This window comes from Salmo trutta, chromosome 5, assembly GCF_901001165.1.
Source record: "Salmo trutta chromosome 5, fSalTru1.1, whole genome shotgun sequence".
NCBI classification, from domain to species: domain Eukaryota; kingdom Metazoa; phylum Chordata; class Actinopteri; order Salmoniformes; family Salmonidae; genus Salmo; species Salmo trutta.
In genome coordinates this window covers 65835369-65859792 of record NC_042961.1, presented here as the reverse complement: position 1 = coordinate 65859792, position 24424 = coordinate 65835369, and the positions used below count along the sequence as shown (strand labels likewise).

The 24424-nt window shown below is 41.4% G+C and overlaps 3 protein-coding genes and 1 long non-coding RNA gene across 4 annotated transcripts in view; 3 read left to right on the top strand and 1 right to left on the bottom strand.

Moving 5' to 3' along the window:
* LOC115194865 (equistatin-like) overlaps window positions 1-24424 on the bottom strand; it is a 44478-nt gene that overhangs the window by 2295 nt on the left and 17759 nt on the right. The gene's annotated exons all lie outside the window — the stretch shown is intronic.
* On the top strand, window positions 3869-5691 carry LOC115194860 (equistatin-like). Its single transcript, XM_029754787.1, has 5 exons — window positions 3869-3970; window positions 4495-4558; window positions 5202-5333; window positions 5428-5523; window positions 5608-5691. The coding sequence occupies exons 2-4, from the start codon at window positions 4507-4509 to the stop codon at window positions 5505-5507; spliced, it is 264 nt and encodes an 87-aa protein (XP_029610647.1). The 5' UTR covers window positions 3869-3970; window positions 4495-4506; the 3' UTR covers window positions 5508-5523; window positions 5608-5691.
* LOC115194892 (uncharacterized) lies at window positions 4078-12827 on the top strand. Its single transcript, XR_003878545.1, has 3 exons — window positions 4078-4198; window positions 11998-12061; window positions 12705-12827. It is a non-coding gene; the product is annotated as an uncharacterized LOC115194892 (long non-coding RNA).
* Window positions 19678-21474, top strand: LOC115194854 (equistatin-like). The gene is made up of 5 exons (XM_029754782.1): window positions 19678-19726; window positions 20242-20305; window positions 20949-21080; window positions 21177-21272; window positions 21351-21474. The coding sequence occupies exons 2-4, from the start codon at window positions 20254-20256 to the stop codon at window positions 21254-21256; spliced, it is 264 nt and encodes an 87-aa protein (XP_029610642.1). The 5' UTR covers window positions 19678-19726; window positions 20242-20253; the 3' UTR covers window positions 21257-21272; window positions 21351-21474.

Below are 24424 nucleotides of genomic sequence, written 5' to 3'. Positions count from 1 at the left end.
GGCGGGTGCACTAGTCGCCCCCGTCTTTATTTTCTTTCGTCTATTTACCTAAACGCAGATTCCCGGTCGGAATATTATCGTTTTTTAACGAGAAAAATGGCATAAATATTGATTTTAAACAGCGGTTGACATGCTTCGAAGTACGGTAATGGAATATTTCGAATTTTTTTGTCACGAAATGCGCCGTGCTCGTAACCCTTATTTACCATTTCGGATAGTGTCTTGAACGCAAAAACAAAACGCCGCTGTTTGAATATAACTATGGATTATTTGGGACCAAACCAACATTTGTTATTGAAGTAGAAGTCCTGGGAGTGCATTCTGACGAAGAACACCAAAGGTAATCAGACTTTTCTAATTGTAAATCGGAGTTTGGTGAGGGCTAAACTTGCTGGGTGTCTAAATAGCTAGCCCTGTGATAACGGGTTATCTACTTAGAATATTGCAAATGGTGCTTTCACCGAAAAGCTATTTTAAAATCGGACATATCGAGTGCATAGAGGAGTTCTCTATCTATAATTCTTAAAATAATTGTTATGCTTTTTGTGAACGTTTATCGTGAGTAAATTAGTAAATTTTTTGTAAATTGACCGGAAGTTTGCGGGGGGTATGCTAGTTCTGAACGTCACATGCTAATGTAAAAAGCTGGTTTTTGATATAAATATGAACTTGATTGAACAAAACATGCATGTATTGTATAACATAATGTCCTAGGGTTGTCATCTGATGAAGATCATCAAAGGTTAGTGCTGCATTTAGCTGTGGTTTGGGTTTATGTGACATTATATGCTAGCTTGAAAAATGGGTGTCTGATTTTTTCTGGCTGGGTACTCTGCTGACATAATCTAATGTTTTGCTTTCGTTGTAAAGCCTTCTTGAAATCGGACAGTGTGGTTACATTAACGAGAGTCTTGTCTTTAAAATGGTGTAAAATAGTCATATGTTTGAGAAATTGAAGTAATAGCATTTCTAAGGTATTTGAATATCGAGCCACGGGATACAACTGGCTATTGACTAGGTGGGACGCAAGCGTCCCACCTAGCCCAGAGAGGTTTATTTAAAACTTGAGCCATCGGCATACATGGTCACCTTTGTTTTAAACCTTGGATATCTAATCCTCTAATGTTGTTATTGGATCTGATTTTCATAGCTAACAATTCGATGGCCATAACGAATAGATATGGTGACAGCGGGCACCCTTGTTTAACTCCTCTTGACAATTCAAAACTCTCTGAGAAGTGGCCGTTATTTTACCATTTTACACCTGGGGTTGCTATACATTATTTTTACCCATTTCATAAGAGAATTGCCAAAATTGAAAAAATCCAGGCATTTATAAATAAAATCCAGTCTTACTTTATCAAATGCCTTTTCAAAATCCGCTATAAATACCATTCCTGGCTTATTATATGTTTCATGATGTTCTATTATTTCTAGTAGTTGTCGTATATAATCTCCAATGTATCGTCCATGTAAAAAACCTGTCTGGTCAGGATTAACAATACCAGGTAAAACTCTTTTAATTCTGAGTGCTATGTATTTTGCTAGTATTTTTGCATCACAACATTGAAGTGTAAGGGGCCTCCAGTTTTTTAGATAGACTGGGTCTTTATATTTGCCATCTGGGTAGTGTTTTAATAATAGAGATATCAGACTTTCCTGCTGAGTACCTGACAGACTACCATTTCTATAGGAGTAGTTAAAACAAATCTAACAATGGAGCTTTTAGTATATATATATAAAAACTTGATATACCTCTACCGGTATGCCATCAAGCCCTGGGGGTTTCCCAGACTGAAAGGACTTAATAGTTTCAAAGTGATTTTATTCTGTAATTTGGCCTTCACACTGATCTTTCTATACTTCTGTTAATTTTCAATTTTTTATATTATTTGGAAAGTATTGCTTACCATAATACGGAAGTCGCTCTGGATAAGAGCGTCTGCTAAATGACTAAAATGTAAATATAAATGTATAATCTTCATTCAGTGGGAAAGGATGAGACGGAAAAGTGAACATCTGCCTAAAATAATTAGCTTCCTCTTTAAAAATATCATTGGGAGAATCATAGATGACTCCGTCTTCAGTAACGAGTTACTGCAAATTATTTTTGTTAGCGTTCCTGTATGGGAGATTCAGGAAGAATTTGTGCATTTTTCTCCATATTCCATACAGTTTGCTTGATTTTTGTAATAGATTACGTTAGATTGTTCTTGAATAAGTTCCTCATGTTCTATTTGTTTTTTCTCAAACTTATTTTGTATCTCTGTAGTACCTTTTTTATTGCTATCTACCTGTACTATTAGTTCATGGATTTCCCTTGTTAGTCTTGTCTCTTTAGCCAGACACTGTTTTTTTATGGGTGGTGGTCCCCAACAACAAGATATGGGTGGTCCTCAGTCCACCTGGCCATACTGCTGCTCCAGTTTCAACTGTTCTGCTGCGGCTATTGAGCCCTGACCTGTTCACCGGACATTCTACCTGTCCCACACCTGCTGTTTTCAACTCTCTAGAGACAGCAGGAGCGATAGAGATACTCTGAATGATCGACAACCACTGTGATTATTATTATTTGACCCTGCTGGTCATCTATGAACATTTGAACATCTTGGCCATGTTCTGTTATAATCTCCACCCGGCACAGCCAGAAGAGGACTGGCCACCCCTCATAGCCTGGTTCCTCTCTAGGTTTCTTCCTAGGTTCTGGCCTTTCTAGGGAGTTTTTCCTATCCACCGTGCTTCTACACCTGCAATGCTTGCTGTTTGGGGTTTTAGACTAGGTTTCTGTACAGCACTTTGTGACATTAGCTGACGTAAGATGGGCTTTATCAATCAATTTGATTGATTTCATTGATTGCATGTGACGCACAATCAAGCGACGCTCTGAAGATGCAAGTCTACATGGGCTAGGATGCAAGTCTACGTGAGCTGAGTTCTACTGCATGGGCTTTGTCCTACAGCAGGCCGGCAGCCTGGGAGAACGGGACACTATCGATCATCACACCTTATAACTCTTCTGCAGTAAAATCTCCTAACCCAACGAGTTCTCTGCAGCTACCACCACAACATCTATTTTCAGTGATTTATGTTCCATTTCTGCGGTACAGTTGATAACCATGGCTATGAATGCTAAGAAACCAACCTTACTGAAACACATGTTATTCCTATCACTCTCTATTGGCCTCGGCATACTCACAGGGAGCCTCTCAGGATCCCTTGAAACTGGACCCATCTTCCTCTACTTCTCTCTTCACTGCCTATGAAGATTCCTTCAGAGAAAATGACTCAAGTAAAAGTGTAAATCAACCAGTAAAATATTACTTGAGCAAAGGTTTAAAAGATTCAGCAATTATACTGAAGTATCAACATTAAATGTAATTGACAAAATATACTTAAGTTCAAAAGTGAAAGTATAAATCATTTCAAATTCCTTACATTAAGCAAACGAGACGGCACCATTTTCTTGTTATTTTTTATTTGATTACGGATAGCCAGAGTCAAACCAACTCTCAGACATAATTTGCAAAGGAAGCATTTGTGTTTAGTGAATCTGCCAGATCAGAGGCAGAAGGGATGACCAGGGATGTTCTCTTGATAAGTGTGTGAATTAGACAATTTTTTCTGTCCTGCTAATCATTCAAAATCTAACGAGTACTTTTGGGTGTCGGGGAAAATGTATGGAGTAAAAAGTACATTATTTTCTTTAGGAATGTAGTGAAGTGAAAGTTGAAATAAATAGAAGTAGTAAAGTAAAGATACCCCAAAATACTACTTAAGTAGTACTTTAAAGAACTGTTACATAAGTACTTTACACCACCAGCTAATGGCCGACATCGGGATCTCTTGTTGGGTTAATGAGGCAACTAGTCACACCTGTGACAGATCCTTTAAAAGGAGAGGTGGAAGAGGTAGACCATAACTCACAGACAACAGAGAGACAACCAGTGAATCCCTTGGAAGAGTGCAGAAGGTGAGCTTGTGATATTATTTAGTAGACTAGCTGCCTCTCAAATGGCACGTTAATCTTATGTGGCCCTGGTCAAGTTTAGGGCACTATATATATGATCCCTTTTTGTGGGTCGACCCCCTGGATTTAAGAGCATAGACTAATAGTTACCTTTGTAGTGAAAAGAAGTCTCTGTCAAGATCTCGTCTGCTTCCCCTTCCCTGCGTAGTGCACTGTGGGCCCTCGTCAAAGGTGGTTCACTACATAAGGAATAAGGAGCCATTTGGGAAGGATTCATATTCCTGTGTGCCAGGCTCTTCAACCACATACAATAGATTAGATGATACCTGAATTTTAGTGGAAGAATCGTAGCGCGCCGTGTTGCCGATACTCGCTTGTTGGGGTCCTCAGGACTGGGTTTAGCAATTGTTAAGTACAAAACTTATGTAACAGGGTTTCCTCAACCTCTCCTCTAGTACCCACAGCCATTCCAGATGATTTAAAATGCTCAACTAATCTCGCTCTTGTTCTCTCTCTCTCTCTCTCAGGAGACTATCACCATGACGATATTGACCATCATTCTGCTTGTTAGCACAGCTTTTGCTCTGGGAGGTAAGAGTGATGTACCTCACACTTACTCACTAACATTTTAATAAAAACGTTAGTCGGTGTTGATTTGTCCTATTCACACGTAAGTATTAATGTTTTGTTTCATAACCAGTTGTCCCTTGGACAGTCATTATCAACTGTGACACTGGAGAGAAGGTTGTCTTGCTCAAGGGCACATAGACAGATATTTAAACTTGACATTCAGGGATTAAATCTAGGAAGCTTTGTATTACTGGCCCAACTCTCTAACCGCTAGGCTACCTGCCACTCCTCTTGTTCCAGAGATGTATATTGGTGTGTAGATGCTGGACTGAGGTATTCTGATATGAATGGTTTGATCATTCAACTGGATGTATGATTGGATTGTCAGGAAATAACACTGACACAACTTACCCCCACTTTCAGTCTTAGTTTCATCAGTTGTTATACAAAAGACAGAAACTGAATTTACTGCACAGGGCTTTTAAACAAGTAGTGCAATTTCAATATTTAGCCAGGAAGTACCTAGGTTACATCTGAAATGGAACCCTATTCCGTATAAACTACTTCTGACCAGGGCCCATATGGGACGCAACCCAAGATTCCGGCATGCATGTGCTGCAATGTTATGTCCACATTACAATTAATGTATGTTACCTGTGTCCAGATGCTGGGATACGACCCATGACCCCCTGTGAGCGTGCTAGATATGCCGCGACACATGGCCCAATTGGAGCCTACATCCCCACGTGTGACTCCGCTGGACGATACACCCCTAAGCAATGTTCGGGCTCTACAGGTTAACACGGATGCACATATACACACACTAAATTCTCTATTTCAGTTGAATGTTACAGTAAATATTGTATGTTCAACATGTCTATTGCTGGTAGGTTACTGTTGGTGTGTGACCACTACTGGACAGAAGATTCAGGGTACGGAGACTCCACCAGGCACTGCTATCAACTGCTAGCAACTGTTCCATCAAGGTGTGTGTGTGTGTGTGTATACATACTCATTCACTAAATGTTATTTCTTTGCAGCTGATTCTGGATGTTTTTGTCTAATTGTAGATGAAAGGCGTTGGAATGAAGACTTTGAAAAGATGGACAGTTGTCTTCACTGTACGACAGGAACTGAATCACATCCCATATAAATACATGAAGAAATCCAGAGATTAAACTGTTGATTTACTTACTTTATTGTTGGTGTGATTATCTGAACCAGTCCATTTCTGGTAAATGGAGGAAGGAGTAGGACTGTATTACCAGCAGTCAAATTCCACGTGACCATTTAGTAATTAGGCTTCTCCAAGCTCTGATGCTGGTGATGGTCATTAGTTGCCTGGTACTCAGCACTCTATTGTCCCTCTAATCACACTGACATCAATGTAAAACATTTCATGAGCTGATGTTGAGCAACATTTCTATAACCTATGCAGTTGTCTGAGAACTGCCTCATGGCTTCTATTAGAAAGAGGATCCCATCAGCTTTCTATAGGTTAGATCTACTATTTGCGGTACCAGTCAAAAGTTTGAACGCCTACTCATTCCAGGGTTTTTATCTGTAATATTTTCAACTATGACATAACACATGGAATCACATCTTAAACCAAAATATATTGAGATTCTTTGCCTTGACAGCTTTGTACACTCTTGGCATTCTCTCAACCAGATTCATGGAATGCATTTCAATTAACGGGTGTGACCTAATTTGTGGAATTTCTTTCCTCAATGCGTAAGAGCCAAACAGTTGTGACAAGGTAGGGGTGGTATACAGAAAATAGCCCTATTTGTTATTTTAAGACCTTGCCATAATATGGACTTGAACAGCTCAATGCAAAGAGAAACAGCCCATTACTTTAAGACAGGAAGGTCAGTCAATGCGGAACATTTCAAGAGCAGTCTATAAAACCAAGCGATACGATGACTCTCATGAGGAAGACCCAGTTACCTCTGCAGCCCAAATAAACACTTCACAAAGGTCAAGTAACAGACATCTCGACATCTGCTCAGGAGACTGCGTGAATTAGGCCTTCATGGTCGAATTGCTGCAAAGAAGCCACTAAAGGACGATAAGAGACTTGCTTGGGTCAAGAACCACAAGCAATGGACATTAGACCGGTGGGAATCTGTCCTTGGTCTGAGTCCAAATGTGAGATTTTTGGTTCCAAACGCTGAGTCTTTGTGAGACGCAGAGTAGTTGACCGGATCTCCGCATGTGGTGTTCCCACCGTGAAGCATGGAGGTGATGGTGCTTTGTTGGTGACACTGTCAGTGATTTATTTAGAATTCCAGACACACTTAACCAGCATGGCTACCGCAGTGATACGCCATCCCATCTGGTTTGGCTTAGTGGGACTATCATTTGTTTTTCAACAGGACAATGACCCAACACACCTTCAGCTGTGTAAGGGCTATTTGACCAATAAGGAGAGTGATGCATCAGATGATCTGGCCTCCACAATCACCCAATTTAGATGGTTTGGGATGAGTTCAATCAATCAAATGTATTTATGAAGCCCTTTTTACATCAGCCGATGTCACAAAGTGCAATACAGAAAGCCAGCCTAAAACAGCAAGCAATGCAGATGTAGAAGCACGGTGGCTAGGAAAAACTCCCTAGAATGGGAGGAACCTAGGAAGGTGCGGTATAGAGAGAGTCGAAAACAGCAGGTCCGGGACAAGGTAGCACGTCCAGTGAACAGGTCAAGGTTCCATAGCCGCAGGCAGAACAGGTGGACTGGGGACAGCAAGGAGTCGTCAAGCCAGGTGGCCCTGCGGCATGGTCCTAGGACTCAGGTCTTAAGGGAGAAGAGAACGAGAAAGAAAGAACTAGAGGGTGCATAATTAAATACACATAGGACACCGGATAAAACAGGAGAAATACTCCAGATTTAACCTCTCTAGGGGGTGTGGGACGCTACCGTCCCAGCTGGCCAACATCCAGTGAAATTGCAGAGCGCCAAATTCAAAAATAGAAATACTCATAAAATTCATAAAACATAAGTATTATACATTGGTTTAAAGATTAACTTCTTGTTAATCCAGCCACGGTGTCAGATTTCAAAAAGGCTTTATGGGGAAAGTATACCATGCTATTATCTGAGAACAGCGCCCTGCAGACAAATCATTACAAACAGTTACCAGCCAAGTAGAGGAGTTACACAAGTCAGAAATAGCAATAAAATGAATCACTTACCTTTGATGATCTTCATATGGTTGCACTCACAAGACTCCCATTTACTCAATAAATGTTCGATAAAGTCTCTCCTTATATTCAAAAACCTCCGTTTTGTTCAGTAATCCACAGGCTCAAAGGCAGTCACAACAGACAGACAAAATCTGAAAAGTATCAGTAAAGTTTGTAGAAACATGTCAAACGATATTTATAATCAATCCTCAGTGGAAGCCACAGGAAGTGCAATTTGAGTCCTAAGTCAATAGATACTGTAATGGCATTCACTAGAAACTACAAAAATAAAAAAATCCCACTTCCTGGCTGGATTTTTCTCAGGTTTTTGCCTGCCATATCTGTTCTGTTATACTCACATACATTATATTAACAGTTTTGGAAACTTTAGAGTGTTTTCTATCAAAATCCACCAATTATATGCATATCCTAGCTTCTGGGCCTGAGTAGCAAGCAGTTTACTTTGGGCATGCTTTTCATCCGGAAGTGAAAATAGTGCCCCCTACCCTAGTGAGGTTAGCAGACTGACCCTAGCCCCCCGACACAAACTTTTGCAGCATAATTACTGGAGGCTGAGACAGGAGGGGTCTGGAGACACTGTGGCCCTGTCCGACTATACCCCCGGACAGGGCCAACCTGGCAGGATATAACCCCACCCACTTTTCCAAATCACAGCCCCCAAACCACTAGCGGGATATCTTCAACCACCAACTTGCTTCCCTGAGACAAGGCCGAGTATAGCCCACAAAGATCTTCACCACGGCATGAACCCGAGGGGGGCCTCAAAACCAGACAGGAAGATTACGTCAGAGACTAAAGCCACTCAAGTGACACACCCCTCCTAGGGACGGCATGGAAGAGCGCCAGTGAATTAGCCCCCGTAATAGGGTCAGAGGCAGAGAATCCCAGTGGAGAGAGGGGAACCAGCCAGGCAGAGACAGCAAGGGTGGTTCATCGCTCCAGTGCCTTTTTGTCAACTTCACACCCCTGGGTCAGACTACACTCAATCATAGGACCTACTGAAGAGATGAGTTTTCAATAAAGACTTAAAGGTCAAGACAGAGTCTGTGCCTGTCGCATGGACAGGCACACCATTCCATAAAAATTGAGCTCTATAGGAGAAAGCCCTGCCTCCAGCTGTTTGCTTAGAAATTCTAGGGACAAAAGGAGACCTGCGTCTTGTGACCATATTGTACGTGTAGATATGTACGGCAGGACCAAATCGGAAAGATAGATAGAAGCAAGCCCATGTAATGCTTTGTAGGTTAGCAGTTAAACCTTGAAATCAGCCCTAGCCTTAACAGGAAGCCAGTGTAGAGAGGCTAGCACTGGAGTAATATGACCATTTTTGGGGGTTCTAGTCAAGATTCTAGCAGCCGTGTTTAGCATTAACTGAAGATTATTTAGTGCTTTATCCTGGTAGCCGGAAGTAGAGCATTGCAGTACTCTCACCTAGAAGTGACAAAAGCATGGATACATTGTTCTACATCATTTTTGGACAGAAAGTTTCTGATTTTTGCAAAGTTACGGAGATGGAAAAAAGCTGTCCTTGAAACAGTCTTGATATGTTCATCAAAAGAGAGAGCATGGTCCAGAGTAACGCTGAGGTCCTTTACAGTTTTATTTGAGATGACACTACAACCATCATGATTAATTGTCATATCCAACAGAAGATCTCTTTGTTTCTTGGGACCTAGAACTAGCATCTCTGCTTTGTCTGAGTTTTGAAGTAAAACATTTGCCGCCTTCCAGTTCCTTATGTCTGAAACACAGGTTTCCAGGGAGGGCAATTTTGGGGCTCCACCATGTTTCATCTAAATGTACAGCTGTGTATCGTCCGCATTGCAGTGAAAGTTAACATTATGTTTCCGAATGACATCAAGAGGTAAAATATATAGATAATGAAAACAATAGAGGTCCTAAAACGGAAACTTGAGGAACACCGAAATATACAGTTGATTTGTCAGAGGACAAACCATCCACAGAGACAAACCGAAACCTTTCCGACAGATAAGATCTAAACCAGGACAGAACTTGTCCGTGTAGATCAATTTGGGTTTCCAATCTCTCCAAAAGAATGTGTTGATCTATGGTATCAAAGCAGCCCTAAGGTCTAGGAACACGAGGACAGAGGAAAAGCCTCAGTATGACACCATTAAAAGGTCTTTTACCACCTCCACGAGTGCAGCCTCAGTGAGTTGGACCACAGAGTTAAGAAAAGCAGCCAACAAGTGCTCAGCATATGTGGGAACTCCTTCAAGACTGTTGGAAAAGCATTCTCCATTCGCTATTTAAGTGCATAGATGAAATGTATTTTTTCCCCTGCCCGATTCCAGACAGGTGCATGATTATTGTCCATTCTAAATCAAAACAAATTTCACAAATATTATTTAGTACATGTAAAGACAAGATTCAATCAAGAATAGTCTGATGGGTGACAACATTATCCCATCACTTGTGAATGATGCCCAGTGTAAGGCAAGGAACAATGCATACCATTTTTTTTGCTACTTTTTCATATCTTAGCGCAACACCTCATGTAGCCTTGCCAATAGGCCTATATGTTTTGATAAGGTTTGTGTAGCCTGGCGAAAGTCAATCCAGCACAGGACACAAAATGATTTGGGGTTGTTTATACTGTCGAAGCTTACATTCAAAATAGGATAATGTAGAAGGGAAATCACTAATAGAGGAAGTCACCTTAAAGTAAAATGTAGTCTAAATCACAATCAAGTGAGATAAATCTGTTATTAAAGTGTGTAAAAACAATCTGAGTAGTGGCTCGGCTTTAAACACACTGTCCACGTGATACCCTAACCCCACACGGAACAGTAGATCCTCACCCATACAGCAGCTTTAAATAATGTAATCATTAACTCCACAACGTGTCTCTGAGAGCAGTGGAATTCAGCTAGCAAGAAGCTAACATCCCCATGCCAATCCAAAGTAACGTTGGACCAACAATGGATTTCAGTAGCTCTCCAGTGTAATTGCTTGCTCTCACTCTTACACGCTGCGCTTGCACAATCCCATAATTGCTTGCACACCTTATTTATGAATCTATTAAAGTTACAGTGCCATCTAGTGGATATAAATGAATACAACTATGCCATTTAACCACCTGGCTACATTTGTATTACAACTAAAGTGGCCAAATAACCTCTTTACAATGGGTGTAGAGCCAAACTGGCATTCACATGCAGCGCATGAGTTTCACGTTTGGGGAAGATAATTTTCACAATAAAAATATTATTTTATAACAAAAGCATTAATGCATAATCATACTATGGGGTTGGCTGAGGCCTACTGGGTGGACTGAGTCCTAGTGCATGGGCTGAGTACAACTGAGTGGGCTGAGTCCTACTGCATGGGCTGAGTCCTTCTGCGCGGGCTTTGTCCTACAGCAGGCCAGCAGCCTGGGACAAAGGGACACTATCGTTCATCACACCTTGTAACTCTTCTGCAGTAAAATCTCATAACCCAAGGAGTTCTCTGCAGCTACAACCACAACAGGACCCCTCGAACTAGGACCCATCTTCCTCTACTACTCTCTTCACTGCCTAATGAAGCTACCTTCAGAGAAAATCACTCAAGTAAAAGTGAAAGTCACCCAGTAAAATGTTACTTGAGTAAAGGTCTAAAAGTTTCAACAAATATACTGAATTATCAAAATTAAATGTAATTGATGAAATATACTTAAGTATCAAAAGTAAAAGTATAAATCATTTCAAATTCCTTATATTAAGCAAACCAGACGGCATCATTTTATTTAGTAGACTAGCTGCCTCTCAAATGGCATGTTAATCTTATGTGGCCCTGGTAAAGTGTAGTGCACTATGTATATGATCCCTTTTTGTGGGTCGACCCCCTGAATTTAAGAGCATAGACTAATAGTTACCTTTGTAGTGAATTGAAGTCTCTGTCAAGATCTAGTCTGCTTCCCCTTCCCTGCGTAGTGCAGTGTGGGCCCTTGTCAAAGGTGGTTCACTACATAAGGAATGAGGAGACATTTGGGAAGGATTCATATTCCTGTGTGCCAAGTTCTTCAACCACATACAATAGATTAGATGATACCTGAATTTTAGTGGAAGAATCGTAGCGCGCCGTGTTGCCGATACTCGCTTGTTGGGGTCCTCAGAACTGGGTTTAGCAATTGTTGCATAAGTGTTGTACTTAACACAGGGTTTCCTCAACTTCTCCTCTAGTACCCACAGCCATTCCAGATGATTTAAAATGCTCAACTAATCTCGCTCTTGTTCTCTCTCTCTCAGGAGACTATCACCATGGCGATATTGACCATCATTCTGCTTGTTAGCACAGCTTTTGCTATGGGAGGTAAGAGTGATGTACCTCACACTTACTCACCAACATTTTAATAAAAACGTTAGTGGGTGTTGATCTGTCCTATTCACACACGTACGTATTAATGTTTTGTTTCATAACCAGTTGTCCCTTGGGCAGCCATTATCAACCGTGACACTGGAGAGAAGGTTGTCTTGCTCAAGGGCATATAGACAGATATTTTAACTTGACATTCAGGGATTAAAACTAGGAACCTTTGTTACTGGCCCAACTCTCTAACTGCTAGGCTACCTGCCACTCCTCTTGTTCCAGAGATGTATGTTGGTGTCTAGATGCTGGACTGAGGTATTCTGATATGAATGGTTTGATCATTCAACTGGATGTATGATTGGATTGTCAGGAAGTAACACTGACACAACTTACCCCCACTTTCAGTCTTAGTTTCATCAGCTGTTATACAAAAGACAGAAACTGAATTTACTGCACAGGGCTTTTAAACAAGTAGCGCAATTTCAATATTTAGCCAGGAAGTACCTAGGTTACATCTGAAATGGAACCCTATTCTGTATAAACTACTTCTGACCAGGGCCCATATGAGACGCAACCCAAGATTCCGGCATGCATGTGCTGCAATGTTATGTCCACATTACAATCAATCTATGTTACCTGTGTCCAGATGCTACGTTACGACCCATAACCCCCTGTGAGCGTGCTAGATATGCCGCGACACATGGCCCAATTGGAGCCTACATCCCCACGTGTGACGCCGCTGGACGATACACCCCTAAGCAATGTTCGGGCTCTACAGGTTAACATGGAGGCACATATACACACACACTAAATTCTCCAATTCAGTTGAATGTTACATTAAATATTGTATGTGCAACATGTCTATTTCTGGTAAGTTACTGTTGGTGTGTGACCACTACTGGACAGAAGATTCAGGGTACGGAGACTCCACCAGGCACTGCTATCAACTGCTAGCAACTGTTCCACCAAGGTGTGTGGGTGTGTATACACAAACTCATTCACTAAATGTTATTTCTTTGCAGCTGATTCTGGATGTTTTGTCTAATTGTAGATGAAAGGCGTTGGAATGAAGACTTTGAAAAGACGGACAGTTGTCTTTACTGTACGACAGGAACTGATTCACATCCCATAAATGCATGAAGAAACACAGAGATTAAACTGTTGATTTACTTACTTTATTGTTGGTGTGATTATCTGAACCAGTCCATTTCTGGGAAATGGAGGAAAGAGTAGGACTGTATTACCAGCAGTCAAATTCCACGTGACCATTTAGTAATTAGGCTTCTCCAAGCTCTGATGCTGGTGATGGTCATTAGTAGCCTACCACACTTGCTAACTGCCTGGTACTCAGCACTCTATTGTCCCTCTAATCACTCTGACATCAATGCAAATGTAAAACATTTCATGAGCTCATGTTGCGCAACATTTCTATAACCTATGCAATTGTGTGAGAACAGCCTCATGGCTTCTATTAGAAAGAGGATCCCATCAGCTTTCTATAGGTTAAATCTATTTGCAGTACCAGTCAAAAGTTTGAACACCTACTCATTCCAGGTTTTTCATCTGTAATATTTTCAACTATGACATCACACATGGAATCGCATCTTAAACCAAAATATATTGAGATTCTTCAAAGTAGCCACCCTTTGCCTTGACAGCTTTGTACACTCTTGGCATTCTCTCAACCAGATTCATGGAATGCATTTCAATTAACAGGTGACCTAATTTGTGGCATTTCTTTCCTCAATGCGTAAGAGCCGATCAGTTGTGACAAGGTAGGGGTGGTATACAGAAAATAGCCCTATTTGTTATTTTAAGACCAAGTCCATATTATGGCAAGAACAGCTCAATGCAAAAAGAAACAGCCCATTACTTTAACACAGGAAAATCAGTCAATGCGGAACATTTCAAGAGCAGTCTCAAAAACCAAGCGCTACGATGACTCTCATGAGGATGGCCACAGGAAAGGAAGACCCAGTTATCTCTGTTGCAGCCCAAATAAACACTTCACAAAGGTCAAGTAACAGACATCTCGACATCTGCTCAGGAGACTGCGTGAATTAGGCCTTCATGGTCGAATTGCTGCAAAGAAGCCAATAAAGGACGTTAAGAGACTTGCTTGGGTCAAGAACCACAAGCAATGGACATTAGACCGGTGGGAATCTGTCCTTGGTCTGAGTCCAAATTTGATATTTTTGGTCCCAAACGCTGAGTCTTTGTGAGACGCAGAGTAGTTGAACGGATCTCCGCATGTGGTGTTCCCACCGTGAAGCATGGAGGTGATGGTGCTTTGTTGGGGACACTGTCAGTGATTTATTTAGAATTCAAGGCACACTTAACCAGCATGGCTACCGCAGTGATACGCCATCCCATCTGGTTTGGCTTAGTGGGACTATCATTTGTTTTTCAACAGGACAATGACCCAACACACCTTCAGCTGTGTAAGGGCTATTTGACCAATAAGGAGAGTGATGCATCAGATGACCTGGCCTCCACAATCACCCAATTTAGATGGTTTGGGATGAGTTCAATCAATCAAATGTATTTTTGAAGCCCTTTTTGCATCAGCGGATGTCACAAAGTGCAATACAGAAAGCCAGCCTAAAACAGCAAGCAATGCAGATGTAGAAGCACGGTGGCTAGGAAAAACTCCCTAGAATGGCAGGAACCTAGGAAGGTGCGGTATAGAGAGTCGAAAACAGCAGGTCCAGGACAAGGTAGCACGTCCAGTGAACAGGTCAAGGTTCCATAGCCGCAGGCAGAACAGGTGGACTGGGGACAGCAAGGAGTCGTCAAGCCAGGTGGCCCTGCGGCATGGTCCTAGGACTCAGGTCTTAAGGGAGAAGAGAACGAGAAAGAAAGAACTAGAGGGTGCATAATTAAATACACATAGGACACCGGATAAAACAGGAGAAATACTCCAGATTTAACCTCTCTAGGGGGTGTGGGACGCTACCGTCCCACCTGGCCAACATCCAGTGAAATTGCAGAGCGCCAAATTCAAAAATAGAAATACTCATAAAATTCATAAAACATACAAGTATTATACATGGGTTTAAAGATTAACTTCTTGTTAATCCAGCCACGGTGTCAGATTTCAAAAAGGCTTTATGGGGAAAGTATACCATGCGATTATCTGAGAACAGCGCCCTGCAGACAAATCATTACAAACAGTTACCAGCCAAGTAGAGGAGTTACACAAGTCAGAAATAGCAATAAAATGAATCACTTACCTTTGATGATCTTCATATGGTTGCACTCACAAGACTCCCATTTACTCAATAAATGTTCGATAAAGTCTCTCCTTATATTCAAAAACCTCCGTTTTGTTCAGTAATCCACAGGCTCAAAGGCAGTCACAACAGACAGACAAAATCTGAAAAGTATCAGTAAAGTTTGTAGAAACATGTCAAACGATATTTATAATCAATCCTCAGTGGAAGCCACAGGAAGTGCAATTTGAGTCCTAAGTCAATAGATACTGTAATGGCATTCACTAGAAACTACAAAAATTTAAAAAATCCCACTTCCTGGCTGGATTTTTCTCAGGTTTTCGCCTGCCATATCTGTTCTGTTATACTCACATACATTATATTAACAGTTTTGGAAACTTGAGTGTTTTCTATCCAAATCCACCAATTATATGCATATCCTAGCTTCTGGGCCTGAGTAGCAAGCAGTTTAATTTGGGCATGCTTTTCATCCGGAAGTGAAAATAGTGCCCCCTACCCTAGTGAGGTTAACAGACTGACCCTAGCCCCCCGACACAAACTTTTGCAGCATAATTACTGGAGGCTGAGGCAGGAGGGGTCTGGAGACACTGTGGCCCTGTCCGACTATACCCCCGGACAGGGCCAACCTGGCAGGATATAACCCCACCCACTTTTTTCCAAATCACAGCCCCCAAACCACTAGCGGAATATCTTCAACCACCAACTTGCTTCCCTGAGACAAGGCCGACTATAGCCCACAAAGATCTTCCCCACGGCATGAACCCGAGGGGGGCCTCAAAACCAGACAGGAAGATTACGTCAGAGACTAAAGCCACTCAAGTGACACACCCCTCCTAGGGACGGCATGGAAGAGCGCCAGTGAATTAGCCCCCGTAATAGGGTCAGAGGCAGAGAATCCCAGTGGAGAGAGGGGAACCAGCCAGGCAGAGACAGCAAGGGTGGTTCATCGCTCCAGTGCCTTTTTGTCAACTTCACACCCCTGGGTCAGACTACACTCAATCATAGGACCTACTGAAGAGATGAGTTTTCAATAAAGCCTTAAAGGTCAAGACAGAGTCTGTGCCTGTCGCATGGACAGGCACACCATTCCATAAAAATTGAGCTCTATAGGAGAAAGCCCTGCCTCCAGCTGTTTGCTTAGAAATTCTAGGGACAAAAAGGAGACCTGCGTCTTGTGACCATATTGTACGTGTAGATATGTACGGCAGGACCAAATCGGAAAGATAGATAGAAGCAAGCCCATGTAATGCTTTGTAGGTTAGCAGTTAAACCTTGAAATCAGCCCTAGCCTTAACAGGAAGCCAGTGTAGAGAGGCTAGCACTGGAGTAATATGACCATTTTTTTGGGTTCTAGTCAAGATTTTAGCAGCCGTGTTTAGCATTAACTGAAGATTATTTAGTGCTTTATCCTGGTAGCCGGAAGTAGAGCATTGCAGTACTCTCATCTAGAAGTGACAAAAGCATGGATAAATTGTTCTACATCATTTTTGGACAGAAAGTTTCTGATTTTTGCAAAGTTACGGAGATGGAAAAAAGCTGTCCTTGAAACAGTCTTGATATGTTCATCAAAAGAGAGATCATGGTCCAGAGTAACGCTGAGGTCCTTTACAGTTTTATTTGAGATGACACTACAACCATCATGATTAATTGTCATATCCAACAGAAGATCTCTTTGTTTCTTGGGACCTAGAACTAGCATCTCTGCTTTGTCTGAGTTTTGAAGTAAAACATTTGCCGCCTTCCAGTTCCTTATGTCTGAAACACAGGTTTCCAGGGAGGGCAATTTTGGGGCTCCACCATGTTTCATCTAAATGTACAGCTGTGTATCGTCCGCATTGCAGTGAAAGTTAACATTATGTTTCCGAATGACATCAAGAGGTAAAATATATAGATAATGAAAACAATAGAGGTCCTAAAACGGAAACTTGAGGAACACCGAAATATACAGTTGATTTGTCAGAGGACAAACCATCCACAGAGACAAACCGAAACCTTTCCGACAGATAAGATCTAAACCAGGACAGAACTTGTCCGTGTAGATCAATTTGGGTTTCCAATCTCTCCAAAAGAATGTGTTGATCTATGGTATCAAAGCAGCACTAAGGTCTAGGAACACGAGGACAGAGGAAGAGCCTCAGTCTGACACCATTAAAAGGTCTTTTACCACCTCCACGAGTGCAGCCTCAGTGAGTTGGACCACAGAGTTAAGAAAAGCAGCCAACAAGTACTCAGCATATGTGGGAACTCCTTCAAGACTGTTGGAAAAGCATTCCAGTTGAAGCTGGTTGAGAGAATGCCAAGAGTGTGCAAAGCTGTCATCAAGGCAAAGCGTGGCTACTTTGAAGTATCTCAAATATAACATATATTTTGATTTGTTAAAAAAACATTTCACTACTTGATTCCATATGTGCTATTTCAGAGTGTTGATGTCTTTACTATTATTCTACAATGTAGAAAATAGTAAAATGAAGAAAAACCCTTTAATGAGTAGGTGTGTCCAAACTTTTGACTCGTGCTGTATTTATCAACTTTCCTAATATTAAGAACATTGCTTATATTTACAACAGGAGTATAGCCTACCTGGCTGGCATGAAAATGAAACAAGGGAAAAGAATCCTCCATTCGCTATTTAAGTGCATAGATGAAATGTATTTTTTCCCCTGCCCGATTCCAGACAGGTGCATGATTATTGTCCATTCTAAATCAAAACAAATTTCACAAATATTATTTAGTAAATGTAAAGACAAGATTCAATCAAGAATAGTCTGATGGGTGACAACATTATCCCATCACTTGTTAATGATGCCCAGTGTAAGGCAAGGAACAATGCATACCATTTTTTTTGCTACTTTTTCATATCTTAGCGCAACACCTCATGTAGCCTAGCCAATAGGCCTATATGTTTTGATAAGGTTTGTGTAGCCTGGCGAAAGTCAATCCAGCACAGGACACAAAATGATTTGGGGTTGTTTATACTGTCGAAGCTTACATTCAAAATAGGATAATGTAGAAGGGAAATCACTAATAGAGGAAGTCACCTTAAAGTAAAATGTAGTCTAAATCACAATCAAGTGAGATAAATCTGTTATTAAAGTGTGTAAAAACAATCTGAGTAGTGGCTCGGCTTTAAACACACTGTCCACGTGATACCCTAACCCCACACGGAACAGTAGATCCTCACCCATACAGCAGCTTTAAATAATGTAATCATTAACTCCACAACGTGTCTCTGAGAGCACTGGTATTCAGCTAGCAAGAAGCTAACATCCCCATGCCAATCCAAAGTAACGTTGGACCCACAATGGATTTCAGTAGCTCTCCAGTGTAATTGCTTGCACTCACTCTTACACGCTGCGCTTGCACAATCCCATAAATGCTTGCACACCTTATTTATGAATCTATTAAAGTTACAGTGCCACCTAGTGGATATAAATGAATACAACTATGCCATTTAACCACCTGGCTACATTTGTATTACAACTAAAGTGGCCAAATAACCTCTTTACAATGGGTGAAGAGCCTAACTGGCATGCACATGCAGCGCATGAGTTTCATGTTTGGGGAAGATAATTTTCACAATAAAAATATTATTTTATAACAAAAGCATTAATGCATAATCATACTATGGGGTTGGCTGAGTCCTACTGGGTGGACTGAGTCCTAGTGCATGGGCTGAGTACAACTGAGTGGGCTGAGTCCTACTGCATGGGCTGAGTCCTTCTGCGCGGGCTTTGTCCTACAGCAGGCCGGCAGCCTCGGAGAACGGGACACTATCGTTCATCACACCTTGTAACTCTTCTGCAGTAAAATCTCATAACCCAAGGAGTTCTCTGCAGCTACAACCACAACAGGATCCCTCGAACCTGGACCCATCTTCCTCTACTACTCTCTTCACTGCCTAATGAAGTTACCTTCAGAGAAAATCACTCAAGTAAAAGTGAAAGTCACCCAGTAAAATATTACTTGAGTAAAGGTCTAAAAGTTTCAACAAACATACTGAATTATCAAAATGAAATGTAATTGATGAAATATACTTAAGTATCAAAAGTAAAAGTATAAATCATTTCAAATTCCTTATAATAAGCAGACCAGACGGCACCATTTTCTTGTTTTTTTTATTTGATTACGGATAGCCAGTGTCACACCAACTCTCAGACATAATTTGCAAAGGAAGCATTTGTGTTTAGTGAGTCTGCCAGATCAGAGGTAGTAGGGATGACCAGGGATGTTCTCTTGATAAGTGTGTGAATTAGATCATTTTTACATAAGTACTTTACACCACCAGCTAATGGCCGACATCGGGATCTCTTGTTGGGTTAATGAGGCAACTAGTCACACCTGTGACAGGTCCTTTAAAAGGAGAGGTGGAAGAGGTAGACCATAACTCACAGACAACAGAGAGACAACCAGTGAATCCCTTGGAAGAGTGCAGAAGGTGAGCTTGTGATATTATTTAGTAGACTAGCTGCCTCTCAAATGGCATGTTAATCTTATGTGGCCCTGGTCAAGTTTAGTGCACTATATATATGATCCCTTTTTGTGGGTCGACCCCCTGAATTTAAGAGCATAGACTAATAGTTACCTTTGTAGTGAATAGTAGTCTCTGTCAAGATCTAGTCTGCGTCCCCTTCGCTGCGTAGTGCACTGTGGGACCTCGTCAAAGGTGGTTCACTACATAAGGAATGAGGAGCCATTTGGGAAGGATTCATATTCCTGTGTGCCAGGTTCTTCAACCACATACAATAGATTAGATGATACCTGAATTTTAGTGGAAGAATCATAGCGCGCCGTGTTGCCGATACTCGCATGTTGGGGTCCTCAGGACTGGGTTTAGCAATTGTTGCATAAGTTTTGTACTTAACACAGGGTTTCCTGAACCTCTCCTCTAGCTCCCACAGCCATTCCAGATTTAAAATGCTCAACTAATCTCGCCCTTGTTCTCTCTCTCAGGAGACTATCACTATGGCGATATTGACCATCATTCTGCTTGTTAGCACAGCTTTTGCTCTGGGAGGTAAGAGTGATGTACCTCACACTTACTCACCAACATTTTAATATAAACGTTAGTGGGTGTTGATCTGTCCTATTCACACATGTATGTATTAATGTTTTGTTTCATAACCAGTTGTCCCTTGGGCAGCCATTATCAACCGTGACACTGGAGAGAAGGTTGTCTTGCTCAAGGGCACATGGACAGATATTTTAACTTGACATTCAGGGATTAAAACTAGGAACCTTTGTTACTGGCCCAACTCTCTAACTGCTAGGCTACCTGCCACTCCTCTAGTTCCAGAGATGTATATTGGTGTCTAGATGCTGGACTGAGGTATTCTGATATGAATGGTTTGATCATTCAACTGGATGTATGATTGGATTGTCAGGAAGTAACACTGACACAACTTACCTCCACTTTCAGTCTTAGTTTCATCAGCTGTTACACCAAAGACAGAAACTGAATTGACTGCACAGGGCTTTTAAACAAGTAGCGCAATTTCAGTATTTAGCCAGGAAGTACCTAGGTTACATCTGAAATGGAACCCTATTCCGTATAAACTACTTCTGACCAGGGACTATATGGGACGCAACCCAAGATTCCGGCATGCATGTGCTGCAATGTTATGTCCACATTACAATCAATCTATGTTACCTGTGTCCAGATGCTAGGATACGACCCATGACCCCCTGTGAGCGTGCTAGATATGCCGCGACACATGGCCCAATTGGCGCCTACATCCCCACGTGTGACGCCGCTGGACGATACACCCCTAAGCAATGTTCGGGCTCTACAGGTTAACACGGACGCACATATATATACACACACTAAATTCTCCAATTCAGTTGAATGTTACAATATTTACTGTGTGCAACATGTCTATTTCTGGTAGGTTACTGTTGGTGTGTGACCACTACTGGACAGAAGATTCAGGGTACGGAGACTCCACCAGGCACTGCTATCAAATGCTAGCAACTGTTCCACCAAGGTGTGTGTGTATATACATACTCATTCACAAAATGTTATTTCTTTGCAGCTGATATTGGATGTTTTTGTCTAATTGCAGATGAAAGGCGTTGGAATGAAGACTTTGAAAAGACGGACAGTGTTCTTTACTCTACGACAGGAACTGATTTACATCCCATATAAATACATGAAGAAATCCAGAGATTAAACTGTTGATTTACTTACTTTATTGTTGGTGTGATTATCTGAACCAGTCCATTTCTGGGAAATGGAGGAAGGAGTAGGACTGTATTACCGTCAGTTACAAGAAATGAAGGCAGTCAAATTCCACGTGACCATTAAGTAATTAGGCTTCTCCAAGCTCTGATGCTGGTGATGGTCATTAGTTGCCTGGTACTCAGCACTCTATTGTCCCTCTAATCACTCTGACATCAATGTAAAACATTTCATGAGCTCATGTTGCGCCACATTTCTATAACCTATGCAATTGTCTGAGAACTGCCTCATGGCTTCTATTAGAAAGAGGATCCCATCAGCTTTCTATAGGTTAGATCTATTTGCAGTACCAGTCAAAAGTTTGAACACACCTACTCATTCCAGGGTTTTCATCTAATATTTTCAACTATGATATCACATCTTAAACCAAAATATATTGAGATTCTTCAAAGTAGCCACCCTTTGCCTTGACAGCTTTGTACACTCTTGGCATTCTCTCAACCAGATTAATGGAATGCATTTCAATTAACGGGTGTGACCTAATTTGTGGAATTTCTTTCCTCAATGCGTAAGAGCCGATCAGTTGTGACAAGGTAGGGGTGGTATACAGATAATAGCCCTATTTGTTATTTTAAGACCAAGTCCATATTATGGCAAGAACAGCTCAATGCAACGAGAAACAGCCCATTACTTTAAGACAGGAAGGTCAGTCAATGCGGAACATTGCACTTGAAGAAACGTTCTTAGTCTCCAAAACCAAGCGCTACGATGACTCATGAGGATCACCACAGGAAAGGAAGACCCAGAGTTACCTCTCTTGCAGAGGATATGTTCAATAGAGATACCAGTCTTAGAAAGTGCAGCCCAAATGTGTTTCACCGAGTTCAAGACACAACATCAACTGTTCAGAGGAGACGGCGTGAATCAGGCCTTCATGTTCGAATTGCTGCCAAGATACTACTTTCCAGACTATGGGAGGTGTACAGTACTACATAGGAACTCTATTCCACATCAAGAAACTCATACCAGCAGTAAGATTAGATATAAAAATGCATCTTATGGGACAGTGGAGACTGAAGCAACACAGACACATGCGTACTAACATACACACTACACCCATGTACACTTGGATTTTGTGTTATAGATGTGGTAGAGGCCTGAGGGCACACACTTAATATGTTGTGAAATCTGTTATGTATGGTAATGTTTTTAAAACGTATAACTGCCTTAATTTTGCTGAACCGCAGGATGAGTAGCTTCTGCCTTGGCAGCAGCTAATTGAGATCCATAAATACTGCATTGGCTGAGTTTTATTTTATTTGTTTTAATTTATTGAATATTCGAAACATACAATATACTTGCAGTGAAGCTGCTCAATAACTACATCATCCCAGTCATCCAACAGATTCCCATTCAGAGCGACACACAGAAGCATCCAGGGTCAATGCTCTGCTCAAGTGCATGTTGGCCGATCTACCACCAGGCCAAAAAACGTGAACCCGAACCCTCTGAGATCCCCCCCCACAGTTCCCCAATAGCTGTCCCTCATCCATTCGAGACCCCTCCCACAGCCCCCCAGGAAGAAGAAAAATAAAAAATACAATTAAATTCCATTCCCCACCCCCAAGAACCCCCCAATGCACCAACAACCAAGAGAATGAACTAAAGAAAAAAAGGAAAAGACACGAAAACAGCAACCAACGCAATTAAAAAAAAAAAAGAATACATTTAAAACAAAGGACATCAAGGACAACTAAAATCATAACAGCAACGCCAACTGTATATGTTTGTGTGCATGTCTGGCACTATTACATGTATGTGTGTGTTCTTTCATGTGTTTATTTGAATGAGAGTGTGTGTATATGCATGTTCACAAACACTTGCACGGCATCAGCCTCAGGCAAACCGACATTAGTTGTAAAAACACTGCCACTTAGTGTCATTCAAATGTACTTTTTTAACCTGTCTGGGCTAGGGGGCAGTATTTTCACGGCCGGAAAATACTGCATGTAATTAGTATATTTGGATAGAAAACACTAAAGTTTCTAAAACTGTTTGAATGGTATCTGTGAGTATAACAGGACTCATATGGCAGGCCAAAACCTGAGAAGATTCCATACAGGAAGTGCCCTGTCTGACAATTTGTTCTCCTTCTGTTGCATCTCTATCAAAATTACAGCATCTGTGCTGTTACGTGACACTTTTTAAGGCTTCCATTGGCTCTCAGAAGGCGCCAGAAAGTGTAATGGGGTGTCTGCAGTCTCTGGGCGACGTACAGCAGCTCTGTTTGTGAGTGGTCAGCCTGGGAACAGTGACACTGAGAAGCGCATTCATGAGAATTCTCAAGTTTTTTCTTTTAGCCTTTGAATGAATACAACATCGCCCGGTTGTAATATTATCGATATTTTACAAGAATAATAGCATAAAAATGGATTTTAAACAGCGTTTGACATGCTTCGAAGTACGGTAATGGAATATTTTGAAATGCTTTGTCACGAAAGGCGCTCACGCGTCACCCTTCGGATACTGACCTGAACGCACAAACAAAACGGAGCTATTTCAATATAACTATGGATTATTTGGAACCAAAACAACATTTGTTGTTTAAGTAGAAGTCCTGGGAGTGCATTCTGACGAAGAACAGCAAAGGTAATCCAATTTTTCTCATAGTAAATCTGACTTTGGTGAGGGCCAAACTTGGTGGGTGTCAAATTAGCTAGCCGTGAATGCCGGGCTATGTACTCAGAATATTGCAAAATGTGCTTTTGCCGAAAAGCTATTTTAAAATCTGACACCGCGATTGCATAAAGGAGTCTGTATCTATAATTCTTAAAATAATTGTTATGTATTTTGTGAACGACAATCGTGAGTAATTTAGTAAATTCACCGGAAGTTTTCGGTGGGTATGCTCCAAAGACATCATTCAGCGGTTTGCCGCCTTCTGAGAGCCTATGGGAG

Bases quoted from the DNA above. Each gene is read 5' to 3' on its own strand.
- LOC115194860 (XM_029754787.1), top strand. From the start codon at position 4,507: ATGACGATATTGACCATCATTCTGCTTGTTAGCACAGCTTTTGCTCTG. The intron at 4,559-5,201 runs GTAAGAGTGATG...ACCTGTGTCCAG, and splicing joins CACAGCTTTTGCTCTGGGAG to ATGCTGGGATACGACCCATG. The intron at 5,334-5,427 runs GTTAACACGGAT...TATTGCTGGTAG, and splicing joins GCAATGTTCGGGCTCTACAG to GTTACTGTTGGTGTGTGACC.
- LOC115194854 (XM_029754782.1), top strand. From the start codon at position 20,254: ATGGCGATATTGACCATCATTCTGCTTGTTAGCACAGCTTTTGCTCTG. The intron at 20,306-20,948 runs GTAAGAGTGATG...ACCTGTGTCCAG, and splicing joins CACAGCTTTTGCTCTGGGAG to ATGCTAGGATACGACCCATG. The intron at 21,081-21,176 runs GTTAACACGGAC...TATTTCTGGTAG, and splicing joins GCAATGTTCGGGCTCTACAG to GTTACTGTTGGTGTGTGACC.